Source organism: Hylaeus anthracinus, unplaced genomic scaffold, assembly GCF_026225885.1.
Source record: "Hylaeus anthracinus isolate JK02 unplaced genomic scaffold, UHH_iyHylAnth1.0_haploid 5, whole genome shotgun sequence".
NCBI classification, from domain to species: Eukaryota; Metazoa; Arthropoda; class Insecta; order Hymenoptera; family Colletidae; genus Hylaeus; species Hylaeus anthracinus.
In genome coordinates this window covers 5,102,366-5,129,820 of record NW_026535322.1, presented here as the reverse complement: position 1 = coordinate 5,129,820, position 27,455 = coordinate 5,102,366, and the positions used below count along the sequence as shown (strand labels likewise).

Here is a 27,455-nt window from a genome sequence, read left to right as displayed (position 1 = left end):
CGACACGCAAAACACCGGAGTATTATCCGAATCACCGTCTAAGCGTACAAAGCTACCAATTCACGCGATCAATTCACGCTTTCGCTCGATCAGTCCAAGATAATAACGAAAAGCGAAGCAGCACCGGTGGCCAGCACGAATCGGAGCATTCCGCCACATCTAAACCACGCGAAGGTGCATCCATTGCTATAATTGCATAATTTCCATAACGCGCAAATTTGTTAATCCATTAAGCATTTAAAACTTCGAAATCCTTTTCGGAGCGTCGTTTAAAACGGCGGAAGATTCCCTCGTTCTGGCGTCGCTACGCTACTGGCGCCGCGCAGGGGTAGGGATCGACGCGGACCAATGGGAGGAGAGCCCGAAGAACCCGGCGAACTGGTGCGCAGCACGGCAACTTAAAGGTAGCTCGTCATTCGCACGTGGGCCTTCGTTCGTGACGGATGTGTGCGCGCGCCAAGGAGAACCGCCAATTGCAAAGACACACCGTCGGTTAACCACGGGTGGTACGTGTCGGCAACAGTGTAAACCCGCGGGCGAGAAAATTTCCATTTAGACGTGCGAATTTTCGTGTAGTCGCATCTCGACGGTGATAGCGACTTCGAGCAACGCGGTTCCGCTCCAAAAGCGAGAGCAGTTGTTATCCGTGGTGCATTGTTTGATATACGCGACATCGATTTTTTGATCGTCGGATCGCTCATTGTCGATCCCGCTAAAGGAGTTCCACTGGTGCTTTTCATTGGGATTAATCACGATATCTACACAGTGCGACTAACATCGGTGGAACGAGAGAGGTGCGTATCAACAGTGTTTAATTAAATAAAAATATTTCGTTGGAGCACGGGTTGCCCAATTGCTCTCGAACGCGTTCGATACTCCGGGCGCTTTGGCAAGATATCATTAGGACGGTCATTAGGAACGCGTTGGATTACACAATGAAAAATTAACGCCCGTGGAATTAATTGCTCCGCTTCGCGGGCCGGTGGCGAAAATCACTGTTAAGGAACTAAGTGTTTCGGTAGCGTTTTATGATAGAAGGTGGATTTGTTTGCAAGGTGCGAAGAATTAAAAATTTAAAAGGATCATTATTGGAGCTATACATAGGCGTGCGTAGACGCGCCACCGAGCGAGTGATGGGTAGAATTTTATTCGAACGAAAAGTTTGAGCGAGTAATCGAATGGTGATTCACGTGGGTTAAATGAGATTGGTAATTAAATTTACGTGATTTAATTATTTAAATTTGATGTATGTTTTACGGTGGATATGTATACGCGTCAATTTTCTTCAGTTTTCTAATGTTTGATCACTTTTATTTATTCGATAGCGTTTTCATTCGACGAAGGTTGAACCGTCCCGGTGACACGTGATGCTTACGCAGCGCAGAATTTTATTTGAATAATAGGCGATGAATACAGAAATTGAATACAGACATTGAAAGGTGTTTATAAAGGTTGCTCCAAAATGGTTTCGGAGTTTTGTTGTTTCTCTATATACTTTTCACACAAATACATTAATATTTTGTTTGGCTTTTCATGCTAAGAAAATCAGAAATCATTATTATTAATTATACATGTTAATGTGTGGAAACGACATTCCAAAAACATCACCTGTGGAAAACCCTTTGTTTTATTCGTGGTTGAAGATTTGGTCTAGATAAGAATTTTGCCAATTTTTGTAATCGGGCCACGAGGATGCTTTGGAGGGGATTGCAAGGCGAATCGGAAAATGTTGTTTACTCGATGGCCAAATGTTTCGGCGAGGCTGTCTCGCACGTTCGTAAAACGATCTGCTTATTCTCTCGGTCGCTCCTCTTTCACCCCTTTGCTGCAGCGGTCTCGTCGCGACAAAGGGGTACACGTCGACGGGCACGTGTACCACGACGTTTATTAATAAACCTCGACGTCGGCTCGACGATTTCTCTTTAGCAGAAGGCCTGGAAACGTGTGCAGGTGATTACAGTCGTCTGGCGCGAAGAAACCGGGAAACATAATTTTTCTTCGTTATTTCCTTTTCGTTGTACTCCGGGGGACCATTGTCTCAGCTGGCCAAGAATAAATTAGCAATTGTGAATTTTCATCCCTAACCGATTAATGTTGATTTAAGCGTGGCTAGAATTGGAGGGCAGTAGATTCGTAAATTTAATTGATGTTTACTTTGAAATAGGATGATGGGGTTTAATTTAAATTGATTTAATTTGTTTGTTTTTTTTTTGTAAATGTCGTAGGAGAAGAGAATATATTTGATGGATTGTTTTATCGGTCCAATTAATTAGTAAACAAATTTTACTTGATTTATGATCACGATCTGTACAGGTTTGACTACTTATTTAGCTTGAATATTAATTAAATCATGAATATACATATAACCCAATTCCTTTGCATAATGTTGAAAAACTTGAATCAAATTCATCTAATTTATGGTTAATTAATACAGTGAAGTCATCTGATTTAAAATCACTACAAAAATTAAAAATCTCAAATTGAATAAATTCTTAAATAAAAATATTCTATTCCAAAGTCGAAATATGTAAATATACGGTAACATATATTACAATGTTTATTTCTATATTCGATGACAAAATACTTAAATAAAAAATCTCCCTTCGAACTCTCTGAAATAAAATGTCCGCCATTTTTATTTCGCCGGTGTTGCTAATCGCGAACGTTATTGGAACGGTGTTAAGCTCTGATAATAAATAACCGAGTACATGAAGATGCCTGAATCAAGTTTGGAACGTTAGGGCAAACTTTGTTTTCATGTTTGAGGAACATGATTGCGATAAAGTTTGCGCAATGTCCAGTATTAGCTTCCAGAACAACAGGTTGGATGGAGGATGTTGGACTCGAAACATCCAACTGGTGTCGCTTTGTTCGCTACCCGATAATGTTCTTTGTACAGGATTTTTGTCGTCGATTGGCAAACAAAGCCAGACCGATTCTCTGATGTTTTCTGGAACTCTGGCCTTTGCGACTTTGGCCGAGAAGATATTTTAGTTAGTTTCGTCGAGCGCGTGGCAATCGGCCAATGTCGTACGCGAGGCTGCTCCGTGATCGATGCGTGATGTCGCGGTCTTTTGTGATACTATCGGAAATTAGTTCGACGAAAATGCTTCAACACTCGTTAGACGAAATCTTCGTTGACAGATCTTATCTCTTGCACTTGCGTTTATTCGAAGAAAAAAATGATTTCTGCCGATTTCGCTTGGGCTCCATTTGAAACTCTCTGAATAGCAGCAGCTGGCTGAGTAACAGTTATTTTGCTATTGAATTTTGCATATAAAAATAAGTATTTTGTCATCGAATATAAAAATAAACATCATAATTCGTGTCACTAGCCATTCAGCATTTATTCAGTTCCGAAACGTTTTCAACGAAGAAGAAGCAGAATATTTTCTATTTTTTATAGAATACAGAATTGTTGCTCCGAAGCGCAAATAATTTCGTAGAATTGAACGGTTGGACTTGTTCGTGCTTGACGCGTTACCGCTGTTGATTTACGAGACATTGTTGACACCCTCCGTGGCCGTTACACACGTCTTATTACCTGAAGGGTTGGAACAGCTTTTCCCAACATCTCGTTCCCTTATGAAATCCCTACCCATTGAAAGGAAGGCTGACGAAATGTATGTCTATGTTAATTCTAATATCCACATGTAGATATCGAATAATAGCAGTTGTCCGGGCTCTTTCTTTCCCTGTATTATAAATATTAATCGACCTATGGGAATCGTGGATCGTTACTGTGTATATTACTCTTGAAAGGATCGTTTTGTTCAACGCGGTGCGAAGATTCTTGTGCAGTGAACCAAATGCACAAACGTTCCCGTTTCAAATAACTTTCTAATTTTGAATGTTGCTTGGATCTCCTGCGCACGTCTTCGCCATTAAGGCCTGCAGTTAACCGGGTAAACAATTAGATAATAATAACACGCATAAATCCTTGCTCTAAAAGTGGTAGCTATTGTTTATAATTTTTGTAGCGAACTAGGAACACGTGATTGGGGGTTAATTCTCGTATGAGGAATTAATTAGTGCAACGATTCCAGAGAATAACAAACATACAATTAAAATAATAAGAAAGCATGCATACAAGGAAGAGCAATTTCTGTAATTAATCCAATGTTCGCACCTTCTAAATTGCTCTCTTTGGTAGGAAAGGTTCTCTTTTACTCTCAATAATAATAATTCTTCAATTGGTACTACTCCGAAAGAAGCTGCGATATCGCTGTTACGTCACTTCATCCCTCGAATCGTTTATAAATATTCTGGCTAGCTCCTAGTCTAAAAAGAAACGTCAGCTTCCGGTGAATTTTCAAATATATCTCATTCAGCACGAGCTGCCCGATGCTTTTGTGTAGTTCTAGCGGTACACCCATCGCGGAGACGATTATCAGCGCGTCGATCACCTTCGCCGGGCGAGCATTACACGCCGGTGCGGTTTAATACGAATACACCCCGTATTGCGAGCGCGAACCCGCTGTTTAGCACTTATCAGCCGCGGCACGGTCGTTGCTTCCACGGTAGCCGTATTAAAAAGCAGAAAAAGGAAAAAGAGAGAGAGAGAGAGAGAGGGAGAGAGAAGAAGGAAAGAATAGAAATAAAAAACGGAGAAAAAGCCGTCTTTATGCTCGACCGAACGTCCCGGTCGTAGTTGCGCCTAGGATGAGGGAAAAAAGGGAGAAAGAGCAACGGTGGTGGTGGAGGAGGAGTCCGATGGCAGCACAACAATATGATTATACGGCGTGCTGCACCGGTTTTCTGCAGCAGCTGCCCGTCGTTTTAGGGGATCGGACAGAAACGGACGACGAAGGGCCGTTCTGGTGAAGTGGCGCACTGTCACGGATGGTGCTGGTGGTAGTGAGGCAGGTGGGGTGGGGGGTTACAGGAGGGGGTCGGAAGAGAGGCCCACTTCGCAGGGTCTGTGCGCGCCGAATGGGCACAATGCTGGCACGAGACGGAGACAGAGCTGAGAGGAAAAAGCGAGAGAGCGGAGGGACCCCTTCTTCCGTGGGCCCCGTCCGTCTACCTCTACTCTGGCTCAGCCAGCATTGCAGAAATTCGAAAGCCGAGCCGAGACGAAAAGTACCCTGCTACCTAGGGCCCCGGAGCTGTTTCTGCTTGATCGCGAGGAGAGGCGAAAACTGGCTCCCTTTTCAGGCCGTTACCGGGCCTTGAATGGAGGTCAGGGTCCCTTCTCCTCCGCTCGCCCTTTTCTTCGGCTCGAGGTACCTCTTCCGAGCGTCCTTTCGACCACGCTGCTCGCGGCCTGTTCTTCCTCTTTTTGCCTGGGCCCTGGTTTTCCCCCGGGGAGTCCGCGCAGGCGCGCAACGGGCCCTCGCTTCCTATCCGAGGGGATTCCGATCTGTTCCACGCTCTCTTTCGTACGGATGGAGTCATCGATTTCGAAGGGAATCAGGAGACGCGAGCTAGGAACTCTGCGAAACGGTACCTCGTCGGTCGATCGAAAGGGATGAGCGGTTTATTTTTGGCCTTCTTTCGATGACATACGACGCGGGACGGACGTCAGGTTCCCGGGAATGCGCGCGCTTGTTGCGCACTGGCGCGGGGTCACGTGAGCCGATGGGATTCGAATAACGGATGAATTAATGTGTTTCTTCCTTGGTATATTGCAGCGGAACGCAGGAATTGCTGTTTTCCTTGACACTGTGCGTATTATTATTATTAGACCGTGGATGTTTATGCATATCTGACGAATAGAGATACAGAGAAATTTATAAGAATTTAGTCTTAGGTTTCATTTTATCCGCGAGGAAGTTCACTAAAATTTCCCTTCTCTTTTCGTATTTCCCAGGTCTCAAAGTTTCCGATCGCCTAAATGCTGCTGAGCCTGTGACGTTGATTAACGTTCGTGCCAAGTACCAAAGAAGGTGTCAAAATTGAGCAAGTAGTTCTTTCATCCGGCGGTGATCTCGCCAAAATTTGGAGGATGTTGATGCCTGGTGCCACGGGTCTCAGCACCGTCGGCACTGTTGGTGCCGTGGGGGCGCCAGGGCCGGACGAGTTGGTCTCGAGCCTGGGCGCTTTGACTGGCACCACACCCCAACAGAAGGACACCACCTGGACGAAACTTTTCGTCGGTGGTTTGCCCTACCACTCCACCGACAAAAGTCTCAGGGAACACTTCAACGTCTACGGAGACATCGAGGAAGCTGTCGTTATCACGGACAGGCAGACTGGAAAAAGTAGAGGCTATGGTTTCGTAAGTGTTGCAAAGACAGAGAATTTCGTTTGACGTTGCTGATTAATAGCTGTTGTGCGTTGATTTGAGTTTGATTTGAGCTAATTGTTTAGAGCAAAGAGAGGGGGGGGGGGGGCTGAGCTCTTAAAAATCTGAATTATGTTATATCCTTGTCGGGCGACAGGAAGATAGGGTTTGTACATATGGTTAATACGTAGTAATTCAGGTTCCTAGGAGCTTAGCTTGGACACATCTAGCTTAGAGTGAGTAATTTCTAGTTTGTAAGTATAGGTGTGGGTCAGAGTTGGTGCCCTATTTTTTCTTTTTTCTTTTTGTTTTCTTAACGAACACCGTAATTCTGTGAAAAGAATTTGCAGTACTTCACAAAAAGTATAAAAATTCTACGGTGCTCGTTTATCGTTCTACTCGCTGAAACAAATGAGTCAAGTGAGTACGTAAAGATAGTAGCATAATTTATTACGATAATGAAACCAGTTTGTACACTCGTATCGGGGGTACACGTTTCGTAGGCTTTCCGTTAACGATAATTTCTATTCTTGCGCAAACGTGTACGCGGCTTGACTACTTTATTATTCGTTTCCCTTTTTGTTTCACATAAATCCGTCTAAAAAAAAAACAAGGATTCGTTCATCTTCGATGTTTCAAATTTTAGATTTGAGTCACTTTTGGTATCCATGTAAGATTCGAAGCGTTTGAAATAAACGAATGCTGATCAATTTTAGGCCGCAATGTTCTGCTCTTTGTTTTTTACACTCTCAAGCTTTTTATTTGGTATTAATTATTATTGGTAAGTCGACGGATGGTTGAACCGACGGAAAACCTGGAAATATCCGGATTTTACGTGCAAGGTACACGCACAGGAGTTCGTATCGCTTATAAAAGGGGTAGGAAGTGCAAGATCCAGGTGGAGCAGTGGGATTAGTCGAATAATCGATCGGATCTGCACGCAGGTGATCATGGGAGACAGACCGGCAGCGGAGAGGGCGTGCAAAGATCCCAACCCCATAATCGACGGTCGCAAAGCAAACGTCAACCTGGCCATTCTTGGAGCTAAGCCCAGGGGTAATCTACAAGCGAGTAAGTTTGTTTAGCAATGTACGGTCATTGAGTGTGTGCGGATTGCGCGAGGCATTAGATGCGAATTCGACCAGTTAGGTAGCGATGTTTGAACTGTATTACTGCTTGAGTGACTCTCTGCTTTGACTTACACGATTGGGGATTTGCACAACGATTTCTGCACCATTCTCTATTCTTTCTTCTTCTACAGTTAATTTAGAGTTTTATAATTCATATATATTATTTCAATTCTCCACAACAGGTTTTGGAGAATTTTATATAATTTCGAACAGTCACTTTTTATTTTCATTCGAATTAAAATTGGCCCATGCCTCGATAGGAGAAATAGTGCTATAGTTGAAGAAGTTAAGGAATTGTCGCGTAAAATTACGAAGAAATTGTGTTTACTATTTCTAATCTGTCGCTACTGTCACGGGTTTTACCCCGTTGAAACGCAGCCAAATTTCAATTCGAATCGTCGCAGTAACGGGCGATATACTTCTTGGACGACGAGGGCGGGCAATTATTTTTCCTGATATATCGAGGGCACGTGTCCAACGCCGATGAGATATTACTCTAAAAGAGTTCCGTTAATGGGAAGTTAACTTCGACGTCAATTAGGAAAGAACGACGCGCGCGTTCCTGACGAGCAAATCCCGTCTAATTCTGCTCTTGGGTCTGATCGGAATCAAACACGCTGACAGCTAGAGGTCTCTTGTGCAATTCGATCCCACGTGGCTCGCACCAGAGATGGGCAAAATTCTTTTCTAGATAAAAATGTAGGTTAGGCTCCTTTAGCTGTACTTTATTTGCATTTTTGCTTTGTCTCTTCTTTTCTAGTATGTTCCTAACCTGGTTTTCCTTCCTGTCGTGTTTATTTTGGTAACAAGTTGCGCAATGATGCGAGATAAATAATTAAACGAGAAATTTCGAGCGATGATCTAATGGCAGATAACTGTTTATCCAGTATTCGTTAGGTGAAATCTGTTTGCTAAAATTTCAACTGATTTAAAAATCGTTATTTTAATTTGATTCGTTTGCATTTTCTCGTCGCTCCGAATTTAATTTCACGCGTGGGACAAATGGAGTAACAAGAGATTGGGAGGTTCGTGGTTGGAATAAAATTTAGTTTATCTACGATTGGCGAAGGGCGAAGGACAGTTTCACGAGTCGACTGTGCCGATCGAGAACCGTACCCTGAGTCACTCTCCTCAAATTCTTGCGGTGGCTTCAGGCCAACATAGCTTGGCGCTTCGGCACCTAAGTCTAAAATTGCCTTAACCCGAGTACCGAGTTCGCCTTTGTTTCTTTTCCTTCGCGTGCAAAAATCGTTTCTGGTTTGGAATCGGACGGCGACGTTTAATATTAGACGCGTCCGCAACCAGTCGAATATTCGTTATCTCGTATCGAGGATTTCATCCTAGACACGATTCTCGTACGTCAGCCAACTTTTATTTTAATTTGCACACAAATAGGCTATCGAAAAATATACTAGATATTTTTTTATTCTTCAATTCAAATTAATTTCGATATCGGGAACCTAGTATAAATAATAATGAGAAGATCAATATCTTGATAAATGATCCATTAAAAAATTGTATGGTTACTAAACCTTACTAGCAATAGACGATCACGTTTTTCCTCGCATGCACAACATAAAAACATTGTCGGTGTAACGAAATATATTCAAACCACTTGCGTGTTCCTAATTGAAGCGACTCTGCTGATTTCTATTATTTGTTTCGTCTTGCATTCATGGATTGCTTTGTTATTCTAAAACCTATTACGCTTCAATACCAAATGCGGAGGCATCTCCTCGCGAACTTAAAGACGCCATTTCTAAAAGTTTCGCAACAGCTTTTTCATTTCGCTTTTTGCTCAAGTTTAATATTCATCGTTCTTGATTCTTATCTTGCGGTACTTGTTTTTATAGTTCCAGTTAGAGTAAATAGTTGAGATAATTCCAGTATCCTGACATGTTGAGAATAATTTCCAGTTAGTTCAACCGGTGTTCATCGATTAAAAATTATTATCCAAATTGTAGACTGAAATAATTCACAATGATCAATTATATTCAGGTAAACGTGGCAACATGATGCATATTTTATCACGATGTCGAGATTTATATACTTACCTTTGCAAGTATTTCTTTTTCTTAATTATTGCTCTAGCTCACGTCACTTGTAATTTTGTAATGTACAATTTACAATTTCACTTACGGTCGTATTTAAGCCTCCATTTTGCTCGTTCCCGTTACCAAGGAAACTTTGTTGTTCCTTGTATCCTGATTCCTCGATTAGTGCATGTTTCGCTTCATTTTCGATGTGCTCTTCACCACTTCCATTACCTTCGTTACATAAGCATGCGATGGATGTTTCGAATTTATTGTTCATCGCAACGCGCTCGCTGATAGAACACGTGACACGTGTGGCATCAGTCAGTGTATATGCAAAAGTGTAAAGTACAATGTGCATGTCATATTCTTAGGTTTCCACGTGTTAGGTGATCAGAGTTTACTAGTACGAGATGATTATTAAAGTCACTTAACGAGGGAAGTTTGGCAATTGGTATCAAAAGTTTTTTCATTTCTTCCGTATTTTTTGTATTGTCTTAAGTTCAAAGGAGAATATAACTCAAGCAGCGTGTTCACGTTAGAAGAGTCCAAAAAGGGGGAACCTTGTATACTTGATGCATATTACACAAATTATTAATGAAAATGTGAGACATTTTTCAATCGGAGACTTCGTTATCGAGATACAAGCAGTTACAGTTTGCACGTGTGTAATCATAGCTCCATGACCGCGCGCATGGGTCATGGCGCGATCAGCTGACGGTGAAAAATGACGTGCACCGGGATCCCACTAGTAAATTTTGAATTACTTGTATCTACGTAACGAACCCACGGATTGCAATATGGTAAAGCACTTTTCGGTTTCTTTTAACACCAAGAATCTCAAAACAAGTATGACTGGAAACCCTAATCCCTAATTTCGCATACATATTTAGCTTTCTCCTATAAATTTCCGGTGTTCTGCATCGCGCATCTTGAGTTCACAGTAGATAGACGTCTTAAAATTGTTTTACGATTTCCATCGAAGAAATCTGCCTCTTGTGGTGGTCTAAACGATGGAATCGAAAGAACAGGATGTTCGATTTACACGAACAAGGCCGTGCACACGCGGACACGAGCGCCAGAGTTCAGGGCTGGCCATTAGAAACGTAAATAGGATTGACTCGGAACTGTTTATGATTTCAGCATTCCCGTTCGCTGCTGGCATCCGAGCTGGATACCCCACGGTTCTTCCTGGCCAATATGGGTGAGTCCACGTTGATGTGATTTTGTCAAACTATAGTAAGAGCGTAAATGTCGTTAACGTAGTTGTCGAGATACTAGCTGTAAGTCTGGAGAAGTCCTCGCGATCATTCGAGTTACAAATATTATTTTTGGTTGCATCGTTGTAATCGATCATTTTTTAATGAAAAAGCAATGCACCCCTCGGCTATCATATTTTTGATAGCACTTTCACGGTATTTTTTCAACTCGCGGATTATTTGGTCAGCAATATCAAATTTCGAGTCAGTTTTCTATACGAGATCGAGGTATATAGGGTGTCTCACTGGAAACTAGAAGACAGGAAACGTGTTTCGAAAGAAATTTGTAAAAATATGTTATTTTATAGAGGTGGACTATAAATTTCATTTCAAGAAGTGATTAAAATACATCCAGTGAAGTGATAGACAATAAAGAGACGTGCAACGAGGTGTTAATATTACCTGTTAATAATCTTATTGATTTGTCGACTTAGAATGTTAAATTTTTGAAATTTTTACTTAACAAAAGATGTCTTCAAGGACAATCTAATCTTGCAATTAAATGTTTAAAAATTCGATTAATTGAAAGGAAATGATTATCAGTTACGTTTCTGGATGGGACACCCTGTAGACGAATTTTTCTATAATTTTTCTCGGTCCACGATTCGCATTCAAAACGAGAAACAATTTTAAGTAACCAACGAATGTCGCATGGATAATAAAATAAAAACGAAAAGAAAATACTAAAAGAATTCGGGAAGAAAGGTACTCGCGTGAATAATGATTGTTAACACATTGTTAAAGACAGACTGTATATAACGTTTCAGCATCCTGACGCGTGCGCGTAAGGGGGCAGGCTGAGAGTCCTCTTTGCGAGATCCTTGAGAGCGCCAAGGGCTGTTCTAAGGAGCGCGAATTTCAAAAAACAAAAAAAAAAAAAAACAAAGCGAAACAAAACACGAAAAAAAATACCAAAAGAGACCACGAACAGAAAGAAAGACGGTTACGAAACTCTAGAGAAAGTGCGAAAAAAGGCAAAAAAAAAAAAACAATAAACAAAAAGATACTTTGAAATTGGTGACAGAAAAAGAGAAAGAGAGTGAGAGGGAGAGAGGGAGGGCGAGAGAAAGAAAGCGGCACACGCACACACGTATCGGAAGCCATGAGTACCCACGAATTTATTTCTACGAATTGAAAATAATCTTCCGAGGATAAATCGGTCTCTTCTTTCTTCTACTGTACTTCTATTTAATTTTTATTTATTTTTTTTTTCTCATACATTTATTTTGGTTGTGTTTTTTGTTTCTACTTTCTTGATGAGATTGACGTGAAGTGATATAATTGACGATTGCGGTTGCTGAGAGATTTGTTTGTTTACTGGTTTTGACTTTTTTGGTCTTTACTCTTTTACACTCTTTTTCTTAATCAGCATAATCACAATAATCGTAATAATAATAATAATAATAATAATAATAATAATAATATTAAATAATAATATTAATAACGATATAGCGATTAGCGACGATAATGGTAGCATTAATTCTGTAACAAGAACGGTGGCACGGTAACGACGATCTCGGATATAGGCGATTATGGCGATCAGGCGACGTGTAACTACCGGGGTTCTTATCATGGAGGCTGAGACTTGCTATTAAATGTCCTTTCCCGAGGACATTTATCAGCAGGCGTCACGATGTTCATAGATTTTCTTGCCGCACCTCTGAAACGGTCTATTCTATTCACCTGGATTTTATTTTTTACCTTTGACGTCGAGAGTGTGTTTCGTCAAGTAATATGTTCCTTTTCTAAGTTTACGTGTGCACTGTTTTCAGTTTTTGTTTTCTTACATTGTTTTCTATTTTAATATATATATATATATTTTTTTTTTTTACTTTTAATCGTTTTGGTTTGCCTTTGGTGGCGGGTCTTCGGCGATTTTCCGAAATCGCGGAACACGGGGCGAACGTTCATCGATATGGCGTCTTTACGACTGTCGAGGATCGGAAATGGGATCGAGATCCGCGAGGATATGGACAAATGCATAAATATGTAGAGTATAAAAAATAAAATATACGTCACAACATTTGGAACATGCTAGAATTTGAATTTGCATAAACATCTGCAGTCTATTTACATTTCCGTCTTATCGCCATGGCCTCAATTCGATATACTTTTAATTGCTTTCGATTCGGACATTTCATTTTTAATTTCAATCTTAATTTTCATTTTATCGATAATAGGTCAGAAAACTACTCGAATCCAACAGTTGTAACGTTTCTTAAATGCATCGCGGACCAAAGTATTTTTCCTATGTTCTTCTTGTTTCTAAAAATGTGTTCGGAAAGTGCTCGTACGGTGCTCGATCCCATCGCTACCGAAGTCTCCATCTACGATATTTGGCGGAGGATCGTTCGCACGGAAACGGTACAGCGAACGATTCTAAATATTTATTCGTCCAGAACCGAGAGCGTAGAATGCCGTTTCTGTTTCGCGGGGATTCGTCTTTTCTGGCTCGATAGAAACCGGATCGCGAGACCGAGAGCTCGATTTTTGGGGGAAAAATCGACTTGGCCGAATTAGGGGAAGGAGGGGAAACGCGGGAAAGATGGAACGCGAGCGGTTGAATTTCGTTGAATTATAAACGACACGGCCGATTCTCCGATTCTTCCGTGTTTTTCGCCAGAAATCGACCCACCGCCGCGTAACACGACAACGTTCGTTAATTTTTCATAGCTGCGATCGATTTTATCGCGGTTTACCTCGTTTGGCCCGGCCAGATTCATCGAGGCGCTGAAACTTGCCGAGATGAAAGTAGACAGGAACAAAGAAAATATACCGCCATTGGAAATACTTGGAGCGACAACCATCGATCTTCGAGGAAATAATGTTTTTTTTATAAAGAAATAATGTTTTTTTTTTACATTCTTGTTGCGTTTCTAATTTCTCTATTATTAAAAATGTCAAAACTCAAATGCAATTCTTTCGAAGATCAAAGGGTGCTCCAAATTTCCGATTAGTAGATCGTATCGAGATGTACCAGAAAATATGTAATACATATATTTTCTACTAGTTTCTCAACGAATTTTCAACGATTTTACGTTAGGATGAAAGCACTCATATTGGATGTACAATCTAATCGAATTTCGTCGTGACAAGATGGGATTATTCGTCGAGTGTACAGGCTCCGCTAACCATTATAATATTAATAACCTTGTGTGTGTGATGAAGGCTTACACTACACTTGGTGTCGCTATTGGTGTTGTATTTTTTGGTGTTGTACGTGGTGGTTTTTTGGAATTTAATATAACACGGCGTTACCGTCTGTCGTTGGGAAACGAAAGACGGGGAAAACTTATCGGTAATCGGTTGTGTACGTACGCGTATGCATACTATTACGATAAAGAAACGTGTGAACATTACGTATGCACGCGAACAACGTCCAGTTGAGTTTTACGAAATGGTAAACATTCATATAAGGTCGAGTCAAATTTCCGAAAGAATAATTATAAAAAAAAAAAAAAAAAATACATTCTCGTCTGTTCAATTTGGAACTTATTGCAAATATTTTGACGTGAAAGTGTCTGTTAGAATTTTGAATAAATATTCATAATAAGATTTCTCATTTTATTAGAACTTGAACGAAATAAAAATCTGATGTAACGTTTATTGTCACATTATCATTATTTTCCAATGGAATCGATTGGAAAATTCACCAAATAACGACCAAGAAACTAGCTGGATTTCAAACGATTACGTTTATCCATTTTCTAGATATCATACTCCGATATCACGAGGTTGCCAGGCACCCTCTTGTAATCAAACTGCGCGCAAAAATGACGCAAAAAGGCATTTCTACGTGGATGAACGCGTCAGTTCGATGCACGAAGATTCCCGCGTGTCTAGTCATACCGACAGGCGTGTCGTTTATGTCGCGCTCACGTATCCGCGTTTCGGAGCACATGTCCTCGAATTAGTCGAACGTAGGTGGAAGAAGTGAAATCCAACACCGAGCGAGTGTTCTCCGCGTTAAAGAGGGTTTTTCTCGGTGCTGGTAAATCCGTGGTGTCGTAAGCTATCATAACCGACCGCCAACGAAAACGACAACGACGTCGACGAAGCCTCGCGTCGGTGTTCGGCCATTTTGCTGGCTCTGGCGTTGGTCCAGTCTTTATTTAGATCCACCTGTCCCCCGTGTCAGCCTCTATGCTCGAGACATTCCCTCGAGGGCTCCTACGAGAGGATTTTAAGCACGAATTAAAGCCGTTTCCTTCGTGGGTAATGTTACAAAGAGCGCGGGGCCTCTTAACAAGAATGTCTATTTCCGCCAGGATCACTTTCCACGGCCATCTTTCTTCGTCGCGGCAGACTCGGGATTCCCCTTTGAGCAGACTCTTTGAATAGCCGCGGTTATTATACCTTTACTTCGCGGACGACGAATCCGAGGAACTGCGAATTCACTCCCAGAGAAAGGAAAATATTTGTTCGTAGGGTGGACTTAGGGATAACTCCACCTCGAGTCGTTGGCTGGCGAATACAGAGCACTCTGCTCGAAGAAAAGGGTTAGGGATAATGAAATCGAGAATAGAAACAAGAATATTGACCTGAATTTTATTCAAAGACAAAAATTCAGGAGATTTATGATAAAACAGGCACTGACGTTACACTAAAGAGAACCCGAACATTACGTACACGTATTTAATAAATACAAGTGTACTCGTGCTCGTAACTGACCGGTACGATTCTTTTTAATTGGCATGGACATCCCATGATCTCTCAATTTTGAAATACAGAGAAACGTCCTGAGCATTTCGAGCGGTCAGCGCGCGCCATCTCTCCAATCCGGCCTCGGTGGGGCACCGGTCTGTTTCTATTTTCATTGTCGATGCTTCTATCCACCTGTCACTGTCACTCACCCGACGAGAGTCGTACCATTTTACTCAAGACGAATCCGTCTAGCGTCTAAATTCGTATCCGCGGAATTAGGTATTCGAAGTCGTCGCGGGACGTCGTCGATCCAACCGAGCCGACGGGTTTCGGGTTGGGTTTCACGGAACTGTAATTTCTCACGCGCTCGAAACGCGGTTTACCGCCTCGATATCTCGAGAAGGGGTCATAAATAATCGGTTTTCCAACGTCGCCGGGCGATTCGTCTTCCGTAAGATAAACTTTTATTTCCGTCGTCGGTGGAGTTGTTAGTTTTCCTTTTGCGTAAGCGATTGCCATCGTCAACACGAGCAAAATAAAAAAAAATTATAACAAACGAGGAAATTTGTTACTGAAAATATTTATAGCGGCTCTCCTTTGTCTGGACGCGAGCTTTCCGAACAGCTTTCGCGCGGTAAAAATAAATTTCTATTTTGAATTAGACAGGAATATTTAGAGTGGATGATGTATGGGACATTGATCCTTGGATTTTGTATGAGAAAACTTTCTCGGACTAAATTCTTAAATTGTTCTGAATAAGATACAAAGTACCAGGAGTTGAAATTGCCTTTCCATAAACAGTGATAATATTTAATTATCTACCAAGGTATTTGTCAAAGCACTTGGAACTCTCGAACCTTGTCTATCGACTAGCTACCGCGATGGCCGCCGAGGGCGCGTCTCGATAGAACGTTGCACTCTCCACCTAACGTATTAGCACGTCTTCCACAGTGCTCACGTTTCAGCTCTGGCGAGTTGTTTCAGAGATTTCCATGGAAATGTATTTTAACGCGATAACCCAGTGCGGTCTCTACAGTACTCGCGTGATTTATCTTTGTATACGACTGGCGTAAGCTTGGAGAGGTCCTGGGTGTCGGCAGAAGTCATTCCGGGATTAGGCGATTGCGTGGAATGCTCTAGGTTTTCCATTTCTATTCATATCTTTATATAAATAAAACGAAATACAAGTAAAACGAAGAGTGGATGGGATGCTGGAGACTCCTACCCCAGTCAGAAGATCTAATCCGGATCTAACTTCAATCTTGTGAATTTAATTGGACTATTCGATGCTTCGTTAAGAATGCTAGGTGGATATCGATGTGGCGAAAGTGGAGAAGAATTACCTAGGTCGAGGAACCACCCTCGCAGTCACCATTGGTCTGTTCTGCTTTTCAAGCATTGGCAGATGATCCCATTGGATTATCCACGGCGCCGGCGCTCGTGCAATCCGTGTACTGCGCATCTACGAGTATATAGAGGAACGGATACACACACTTTTACGAACGAGTCTCCTCCGACGCGACGTACAGGTGTTTCGAGTATATCTATACGCGCAGGAAAGTGCGGTACTCATCGACACGCAACGCGGATACACCATAAAGGGAAATTATAACGCGACCACCTGGCGCACGTGCCGCAACATTTTCACACGTGTGGGATCGCGAGTAATCGAATAGTTCCGCGGATATTTTGAGTACATAGTTGGGTAATCTAATGCTGAAGAATGAAATCCGAATAACTGGAGAATTCGAGTACCACTATTCGAATATCTGAGTATTCGAATACCTGTGTAGGTATTCCAGCATTACTATTCTCGTACCAATTATTACTATTCATATTGCATTATTTGAACTATTAATAAGGTGACTTAAATTTCATCAATTCGATAATAAAAAAATTGTTTTCTTGGAAAGTCAATTTCGGCACATGTATAGCTTGCAAATCACGTAAAGCACGGATTGCGTGGGTCTTCAATTACAGGGTTCTCGTTCTTACAATCGGTTAGGGGTTGAACGAGGTAATTCGATGGATTTCGGCTGCACTTCCGACTCCCCCGTTTTTACCACGTAACGGACGTTGTACTTGCGCCAGTCTTGCACGCAAGCACGATTACAAATTAGAAGGGACGATTAAGTAACTTTGTCCACACGTCGGACCCCCGTGTTGTCAGGGTTGTGCTGGGAGATCCTAATCACGGTGCGCGGCCACTTTGCGTCGGAAATCGAGGGTGGTCGCTCAGATCCGTCACGAAAGGACAATACAGACCTCTTCGTGACTGTAAAACGACTTTCTTCTGTCCCTCTCTCTCTACTTCAGGCACCCCCATAGATTTTCCTTATTCTTCACTTGCTCACCTTTTTCTCGTAACTGCACTTCGAAGACGCTTCTGCAGCCGTTCGGTTATTTTTAAAACTTGGAAACGAGATTGAAACGTAGATGAAAGTTAGTGGTTGAATTTTGTTATCAGTGATTTATTAGTTCGAAGATTGGAGCTTTGCAGGTTCAGACACGAGCGGTACTTTATTTCCAATGTTTCTGATTTCATTTTCATCAACTTTCCAAAGTTCGCGTGGCGCCGCTAGTTCCCATCTAGTCTATTTCCAAATACTTCCATTCCATCTTGAACACTATCATACGTCGAATTTAAAATTCCTGAGGAATTCCATTTCAAACTCTCATCCGTTCTCCTGGAGTAAAAGCGAAACGAAAGCGATGACGTTTATTTCTAATCGTTGGTACGTGACGAGCTCGCTTAATCCCGCTGGAAATTGTAGAACGTATGTTTTTTTTGCACACCACCGTATCCGTGGGTAACATCGATCGTATGAAAGCTACGTAAGTATGGTCGGTGATGCGTTGTCGGCAATTTTACATCGTGAAAATTACGCTGACCATTAAAACGGCCACCTTGTTTCCGCGCGATGGTCACAAGGACGAAGCTAACCGAGCGGTCGACACTATTACCTGGATATTATTTCTCAATATATAGTTTCACACTGGACTCGTTTGCGACTATTAATCGTTTCGCTCGCTTATGGCTGGTTCCATCGAGTCGATGAAACGATTGGAATCCTCGATTAGACTCTAATCCGACAATTGGAGACGCGAGAAGTTGGTCAGTAGGCTTCGACCTTTGGCTCTGGTCTTCTTTGGAATAGAAAATTCTAACTTGCAAACTAACAAGTCTAGACATTTTGAGTTTTTGGTAACAATTTTTTAATTGCCTCCTAAGTGGTAATTGAATTCATTCCAATATAAAGAACTTTCGCGACCTTGAACTGCGACGTGTGTTCCACCACCATCATAATAACATTAACAATTTTTTAATATTAATAAAGTAGGATTTCGAGCGTTCGTTGGATTGGTTGGGGTACGATCAATATGGTTCTCTTCGACCAGATTTCCTCGCTTCCGGTTGTCAGTCACAGGGCCGAGTGCGAATGTAATTGAAGAGCGTGGACAAACACGGGCGTCTCCGCTCGTGTGTGCATAAATATGTAGAAAAGTGACGAGGCGGCGGGGGAAGTAAAATAAAAACACTGCGAGTGGAAAAAGTGGGGCTGAGGACACGCGAGTCATACATAATGCACGGACCACGGCAAAGATGCGTCGGAAAGATAAATTCGGTAGAAAATGGAGGAACAAAAAAAAAGGAAGATCTTTGCAGACGTAGACGTGGCTAGTTCGTTAATTTATTTAGCCGTTCAAGGTTTGGGTTATGCTGGTTACAGTATGGATGAACTTAATTTCGATATTTCAATACAGGATATTTTTACTTGGGATTGTTAATTATATTTAATTGCACGTTTGTTGGGTTAATTCGAAAATTATTAGTGTTTGTAGAATTTAGATGTGTCGACAAGATGGCGGCTGTTGGTAGCAAGGAAGGAGAACCACCTAGTGACCCAAAACTATAATTTCTCTTTTTATTATTGACAATAGTTATAATATTTCACTGGGGAAATACTATCAAAGTGCAATATTCATTTAGTCAATACTGTTTCATAAAAATACAGTAATACTTTATTAATACGCGTTTTGAACCGTGGAAGCAACATGCTTCGATAATTTCTGTGTCGCTCGTAAACGTTTCAGCCATACGCGTGAATAGTAAAGTTGAAAGGATCGTTTCCATGGCTTGCCAGCGAATGGCGCAACTGTCACGACTATACGTGTTACAGTCGATGGCAGTTTTAATGATAATAAGTGTTTCCTCAGAAATACTATAGACGCGTTCACATTGTGCACGTAATAGTTTAACCTCTTCAGCGACACTGGCGCACACTCTTTCATCCATTAGTCGCTGGACGATTAGTAAATGACGAATTGATCGTCATCGTAAAATACGATAAATTTATGAAACAAAATTAATCACACGAGAGTCCAAACTATTTTTTCTTCTAAGAATTATTCCCAATAGAAACGATATGAATTACAAACAGAGAGGTTCAACTTTCGTGTAATCAACTCAACTCGTAAAGAGTCGGGTAATATTTCTGTCAGAGCGCAGCTTCTTTATAATGCAAGATCATCGGTGAACGATCGAGTCGTTGCATCATTATGGATCGCGGGATTAAATCGGTGCCTCTTCTTAACAAATCGGAATACATATGCCCGTCCGTCGGGGTCGGACGAAAATATTCATGCATCGAAAGAAACGCTACGCCGAACGCCTTATTAATTTCCGTAAACTTGGCGCGGAGTTCTCGCCGGGGGAAATTGTCAGAACCAAGAAATTGGCTGCAAGTGCCCGAGAAAGCATCTGGCAGCCATCTGGTAACGAGCCAAGCGTAATATTTTTACGGCGAACGCCGGTAAACTAATCTTCGAGGCGATCAGTCCAACAAACCGGAAGACAGAAAGTATATATATATATATATATATATATATTACGCACATAGATGTATAATATATAGCAGGTGATGTCCTCACACCCACTCTAAGTGAAGGTGATGAAGTGTCGTAAATATGAGATTGGTCTAAAACAAAGCTGGAGATATTTTAGATCACTTCAATACTTTAGCGATTTAAATATTCGTGAAATATGATTTGAGTTACAGTGAAATGGTGTTCGAGTATTTAAGTATTCGCCTACTTGAATATTCGATTATTCAACTATTTGATTACGTTTCTAATATTGTTCGTACACACGCACTTCGTTATTAAATTGCTACAAGAAGTCTTCGCTTCTTCTTTAGCTTCTTTTTATACTCGCTACATTCTCTGATGTAAAATAGACTCTTTCAACGGAAGAAGTAGCAGGAATATTTACAAAGCGTTTCGCTATTTTCGCCACGGAAGGATGCGTATCCTCATTCAATTTCCATTCCGAGGTTAGGTTAATAATTCAAGGCTGGGTTAATAACTGCATAAACTGCTCGCAGTTCTGCTCTTCTTATCACTTACAATTTTATTCTTTCATTCAATTAATACGTAATTTTTATTTATCCGAGGACTCTTCAAATTATTTTCTCGTTATCATAGTTTATTTTATCCAGATTTGTATATTATGCAGTTGTTTACGTCGTAATTCGAATCAGCGACTCAATTTCTGGGGGAGGTGGAGGATTTAACCATCGAAAATGACGCGAAGGGGGTAAATAATTCGGAACGTTTCGTTGACGCATATACGTGTTATAACCTATGTCCAGAGGGGCACCAATCCGACGAACGGACCATCATTTGAAGCCGCAGGACAACATATTGATTTCCTTCGCGGACTGGACACTGGCTATATCGATCCGTTAAAAAGTTCAGGGCTGTCTGCCATGTTTATATGTCCTTTGGAAACACGATTTTCAATTGAATCGTTCCGAGTTATCGGTGCCATCCGACGAAATTAATTTTCGCCCATTGGCGTCGGCAGCTCGCTCGAGTCTTTCGTTCCTCGTGCATTCATCCATTATGTTAATTAAGTGACTCGTGCGTCGTTTCACGAGCAATTAATCCATTGCATATAATGGATCACTTACGTTGAAAATAAATTACTATAATTTAATATCCCATTTGCGAATCTAGATTGAGGACGGGGAAATAAAATTAATTTCTATATTTACGAAGATTCTTCGTCTTTCGAGTAGGCATATTTTTGGAGAGGGAGGGAAGTGGTGTAAGTAATAAACAGAAGAAACTTAATTAATTTTTCTCAACCATTATTTATCTTAAACGTTTCCGTCGCGTGGACGCGTTCCAGTCGAGAAAAATTTCTTTCCATCGCGATACCGGTTCGAAAAGGGGCACATCGTGAAAGAAGGAGGGGGGGGGGGGGGAGGTTCCCTTTCGGCGTCGTGCAAAATTTTTCGGTCGTTCGCGTCGCATTGAATCGACGCGTTTGCACGCGATCGCAAGAAAAAGAGAGGAAAAAGAGATAGAGACAAAGACAGACGCCGTGATACGTATCACTTTTCTCTTTCTTTCTTAGGCCTGTGAATTTTTAGGTACTAACGTTGTTGTTGTTAGGTAATCGTGTGCCGTGTGCCGTGTGTCGAGAAGTATCTTTATTATTCGTGGAGTTACCTACATACACGTTTGTCGTTGGTTTGCTGTTGTTTTGCCGACACGTTGAGGATTTCTTTTTTCTTGGATTTGTTGCGCATTTTTTTGTCACGCCTTAGTGATACCACACCACCCTCTAGCGACGGGCTGAGAATCGTAGCGGTGTAAGACGAAGAGAAATGAACGAGCACAAGGTGGAGCTTGCGATGATTTCATACTGCTTTCTTTTCGGGAGGTGTGAAATCGTGGTGTAGGTCAGGGTTGGTCACCAGGATCGTTTCAGTGCTCGCCGTGCGCTGGAACTGTCGCGGTGCTCAGCTCTGGTGCAATTCAATTTTTTTTGTATTTTCTTTTACTTGCACAACTATGGTCTCTCAGTCCTTCATATACCGCCATTGCTTTCCATCCACCAGCCTGATTATCCTCCTCCTTCATTCGTGCGCCGTACACGAACCAAAGATGAACATTTCGTAATTGACAGGAAATATGGCTATTTTCTTTTTTTTTTTTTTTTTTTTTTGTAGTGTATATATTTTCCAGTCAATATTATTATTATATTGTATTATTATTCTTTCAAGATAGTCACACTTTTTGATTATTTCGAAATTTGGAATATTCATGGTACACAGGCACATGTACACGGCGATACGAAGAAACGTTCTAGCGCCATTCCTTCTCCTGTTTCCTCGGTTCCTTAACTGTACAAAGAGAAATGTACGGTTGAAGCTTCCGGTTTTCGCCAAGTTTCGTTGATTGTGAAATTAAGCCCGACTCGTTCGAGAAATTGTTTACAATCAAGGAGCTTCGTGGACTGTAGGTTGCTTCAAGAAGCAAGTGTGATTATGTAGCAAACTTGGTGGACTGCTTGAAAAATGGGAGTAAGAAGCTTCGAAAGTTTATCTTTGAATAGCACTTCCACGATGTGGAAGCCAGGAACTTTTAAACTCGACACAAAATGTCGATGTTATTGGTCATGGTTTATGGAAGCTTGTGGCTGTTCATGGTCTGGTACCTCCAAGAGATGATCAATCCGAAAAATTTGACGATCAGCTTTATCCCGTAAATATAACAAAAAATATGTACGTGTATATCAGCGTAAAAATCAGCGCGAAGTGTAGATTATCTTGTGCAATGGTTCTTTTAGTTTTCAAACTGGAAGAATTTGTGAGTATAATTGAAATTTTTGCACCAAAATTATACTGGAAAGTATATACGTTCGCTTTCCTGACCTCGTTATCGACCATGATACTATTTTCTAAAACCTTTAATAAATTTCTTTCTTACCATTTGATCGTTACTCGCGTTTCTGTATTAATTTTAGCGAGTTATTTTACACTCCGTGTACTTTCTCTTATTAAATGCAACGACCTGATTAATTATATCTGTTTCACCACCTTTGAAGTTCGTCAGCCATTGTGTCGTTGAATAACAACGCTATTTTGAATTCATTGAAGGTATTAATAATGAATCGACAAAGCAAACAATGCCTATATTATCCACTTTATTCGATGCGTTCATTCGTTATCACAGTTTCATGACGTTACACGTTTAGGATTAATGAATCTGATAATAAAATAACATAACGAATTAATTGTATAGGTTTTTAATTTTACTTTCAATAGTATCACTGAATACATTCGTTTGTCGCTTTAAGTAGAAAATAAAAACAAATGATCGATAAAGAGGACGAGGTCGGTACATTTACATGAGATTTTTATGTCGTACAATTTATTCTTGCGAACGAAACAGTCGAAGAAAACTGAACTGAAAACTGAACAGTTACTGAATTTTTCCATGCATTTCAACAGTCTTTCGTGTATCGACTGTATGACACACTTTGCGGTTTTCCTAGTTATTAAACGGTATGTTATCTTTAAGTATGGCTAGCTGTCTGTCAAAATTTAAATATAACCGTGATAAAAAGTTTTTCAGTTGCATCGTTATGTTTAGCTACTTCGGAGACAGCTTGGTTATTTCTTACAACGTTTTAATCAACAATCTGTGTTATTCTATTTGGAAGAAATATGGCAGTTACCAAATATTTATATATTGCCGAATAACTATTGAGAATGTATTGTTATCGATTCTTAAATGCTTTCGTTCAATGTTCCATTGTTCTTTTAAAACCGAACAATTCTGTTTTTCGACATATTACATGCCTTTCATAATTTCGTTACAAAATAAAATATATAACAAAATTCAAAGAGTTCCACGCTACCTCGAATCTCTAAACACACAAGAATAAAATAACTATTCCCATGATCAGTAAACCATTCTAGAAAGGACGTCAGAAATAGTTAGCAATAATAAACACTGAAGTTACCAAACATAACCAAAAGATTAAAGACTTCTCGCCTCATTACCTTGATTTCCCAGATGCATACAACTAAAATAACCTCCCCTACTTAGATATCTCTACAATATCAATAAAAATTCTTTCTCAAACACTGCCAGGAGTTACCAGACCACCGAGCCACGTCAATAACACGCAGAAAATAATTATCAATAATAATTATCGAGTCCACCAAGGATCAGTCGACGAATATTCTCTGTATTAGATGTCTGAGTGCCGCTGCGTTCCGATTGGTCGCGGCGATCCCTTCTAACCGACGATCGTTTTCGTTTCAGGGTGCCACCGGGTTACGTGTATCAGTCGCCGTACCTGGCGACCGCGGCGCCAGGTGGTTTGGTACCGCTTCCGGCAACACAGTTGACCCACGCCGCGGCAATGGCGGCGGCGTCCCAATTTTACGAGTATCAGAACGCCGCTGCAGCGGCCGCCAGTTATCCGGGGACATCGTACAATTTCGCCGAGGCTTATCCGTATACCAGCGCCGCCGCGGCCGGTATGTGTTTGAAAAGTGTCCAGAGCAAGGACAGCAACGGGCTGATACACCACCATCAGCAGCACACCGGCGGCAGCCCCGCGGTGCTGGCCCACCAACGATTGGAGAAAGCTCTCCTGCCGCCCTTTCTGCCGTCCTTGCTACGTAGCAACGGTAGACGATCCATTCCGTGAAAAAAAAAAAAAGAAAGATAGAAAACAAACGAAAGGGTTCGCGAGAGAGTTGAAAGGGTGCGAGAGTGAGAGCCAAAGAGGGGATATATCGCGTGACGTCTTCCTTTCTTTCTTTTTTTTTTTTTTTTTAAACCGTAGTGGAGTAGTCTGATCCGCAAGATTCCCACGCATTCGGGAGTAGGGACGTTTAGATGCTTTGCAAACCCCTTTGCGCTCGTAGTTAATTCCTCGGAGTTCTTCCTTAGATTTGGAAGTTGTTGTTAAGAAGTCGTGTGCATAAATAGTTAATATAGTTTGGCGGGGAAATTTAATTTATTATTTACGGTAGTAGGATGCGTTCGAGTATCTACAGGTGATCATAGGGGTAGAATGCTTTCAAGTGCCTGCACTGCACAGCTGGCTTTAGGAGTGCAAGGGGTTGGTGACTTAGGCCCAATGTAAACGGACCATGTTTTCTCGCATGATTCATTGCAGGCTGCCATCTCCTTTGTCGAGTGGTCCTTCTACTCGCCGGTAGAGGACAACCAACCCTTTCCTTTCCAGCAAGCACTTCGTCAAATCGTTTTACGTCGTATTTCGAAATTTTCGTCTAAATATGTTTCTGCTGGGAATCTTGCTGCGGGAATCCTTTCTGCTCGTCTCACCTGTCGCTTCTTCAAACTTGAGTTAGTGAATGTTCTGTAATGTTGATGTGTTTACATTGAAATGCGTTGTTTCCCGAGAAATTGCTTACACGGATCCGAATAACGAGCCACGCATATCGCAGGAGAACTTTCTGCAATCACTTTTACGAATTCGAACGAGAGAAGAGCGCTTACGAAGAAGTTTGTCCGATTTACGAGAAAAATGGAAACGCATCGTTGCATGCTTGCGTTGGCTTAGCACTCGTACACGACGAACGTGCGAATTTGGTTAATGCTCTGATGTGCTGTCTATGGTGGTGGTGGGAACGTTGTCACGGTAGATGACAGTAGTCTGTAAGCTTTCGCCTATGCGATGCTACATAGTATCGTTTCGAAGAAACAGAGTTTGTCTTCTTGAAAGAAAAGATGTACAGATATTACTTTTGCAGTGTTGATATTTAAGGAACTGGCGCGAGCAGCTGGGGAGGCTCAAGGTATTTCGTTCGACAATTACTGAAGAATAGCTCGAATACTTCTTTTTTTTTTTTTTTTAAATAGAGCTCCCTATCATGGAGTAACAACTTCTTACGATCACTTGGTCCATCTTTGATGCTCCAAAAACACTCGCACTTAACTCGGTGTCCAAAGGGAAACCCCCATCTGTGCTTCTCGAGCCGCCTCGCGCCAATAGAATAAACCACGCAAGAATGCAAGGAGGAGCAACTGATTTTTTCCTTTCTTTTTCAGCAAACGCGGCAGCGGCTAGTTACGTGACACCCTATACGTACGCGGCGCTACCAGGTGCAGCAGGGTTGCCTGCAGCCGCGGCCGCAGCTGCAACGGCGGCGGGTGCCGCGTTCCCAGGTCTCCCGTACCAAACAACGCCCCAAGAAGCGAGATTGCAGTAGAACTCGGGGCCCAACCATCGCTGGGAATCCCAGTGTCGCCACCGTCGCGACTCAAAACTCGATCCTCGCCGCAACGAACTTGAAATCCTCGCCAGACGCCTTTCATCGAAGACACCGTGCGACCACCCCCCCCCCCCCCAACCATTAGTTTGTCAGCTGTTCTGGAGTTTCGTTCCGCGTTTTCACGAGTTCATATCTTCTTCTCTTTTCTGGAAACGGCGCACCGTCGGAGAAAACACGAGAACGAGGACGACGCCCACGCCGTGGCTGCTCAGGATCGACGACTCGCGGTTTCTTACTTAATCTTTAAATCTTCCCCACCTTAATCTTCCTTTGCCACGTTCTCCTTTGTAGGGCCAACATTGGCGCGCTCAGCCAATTAGTACTCGAAGATACGAGACGTTTACGATTATTTATAATTAAGGAAGCACGAATAGAGGCTTTTCTTCGATAGATGCGCGCGCGCGCGCGGACTTCCCGTCACGAATTGTAGTTTGCGATTACTGATCACTCGGGCGATTGTCAATGATTGTAAACGAAATGTTTCGGTAATCAATGGCTCAGTCAATGGAAGACCGATCCGTATTCAGAATTGATAGATACTACACTCGACCTGTAATCTCGAGGCGTTGGCAGGATTCGAAGGCACGTTTCTTCCAGTATTCGACGAGGAACCGTTTCGGCGTTCTTCGTGGTCCGTTATCGCGATTTTGCTGCGATCTTCCAGAGAGGGAGATTTCTGACGGTGTCGTTTCGGCGCTTTCGTCGGATATCTTTTCTGAATATCGGTCGAAGCGTGCGGAAATGCTTTAGAATCAAACGGTTGTACATGATGAACGAAACCACGTGACGACGACGGAAATTATTGGGCTGACTCATCAATAACTTCCATTTTTTAATTAACAATTTACTTACAAATATATTTTTACCAGACTGCGAATGTTTATGCACAGTTTCACAGACACTGAAAATGAAATTAATCTTAAATTATTGCGTATCTTATCTTCTCATAGATTTTCCATTACTTCCCTTCGACGTACATGCATAAACGTCTGCAGTCTAATTATCGCATAATAAATCTTAATCAATTTTACGATCACAACAGAAGTTATTTATGA

The 27,455-nt window shown here is 41.7% G+C and overlaps 1 protein-coding gene across 2 annotated transcripts; it reads left to right on the top strand.

The window, feature by feature from the left end:
• The first annotated feature begins 395 nt into the window (after window positions 1-395).
• LOC128895557 (RNA-binding protein 24-like) lies at window positions 396-27,455 on the top strand. Of its 2 annotated transcripts, none has more exons than XM_054158263.1 (6): window positions 396-794; window positions 5,813-6,220; window positions 7,171-7,297; window positions 10,533-10,593; window positions 24,416-24,786; window positions 26,177-27,455. In XM_054158263.1, the coding sequence occupies exons 2-6, from the start codon at window positions 5,948-5,950 to the stop codon at window positions 26,335-26,337; spliced, it is 993 nt and encodes a 330-aa protein (XP_054014238.1). In that variant the 5' UTR covers window positions 396-794; window positions 5,813-5,947; the 3' UTR covers window positions 26,338-27,455. The 2 variants fall into 2 exon arrangements, with proteins under 2 accessions (XP_054014238.1, XP_054014239.1); XM_054158264.1 differs by having other exon boundaries at window positions 399-794; window positions 24,416-24,633.

Excerpts from the sequence above, each read along its gene's own strand:
- LOC128895557 (XM_054158263.1), top strand. The coding sequence starts at position 5,948 with ATGTTGATGCCTGGTGCCACGGGTCTCAGCACCGTCGGCACTGTTGGT. Across the intron at positions 7,298-10,532 it reads CAGGGGTAATCTACAAGCGA|CATTCCCGTTCGCTGCTGGC; the intron begins GTAAGTTTGTTT and ends TTATGATTTCAG. Across the intron at positions 24,787-26,176 it reads GTCCTTGCTACGTAGCAACG|CAAACGCGGCAGCGGCTAGT; the intron begins GTAGACGATCCA and ends TTTCTTTTTCAG.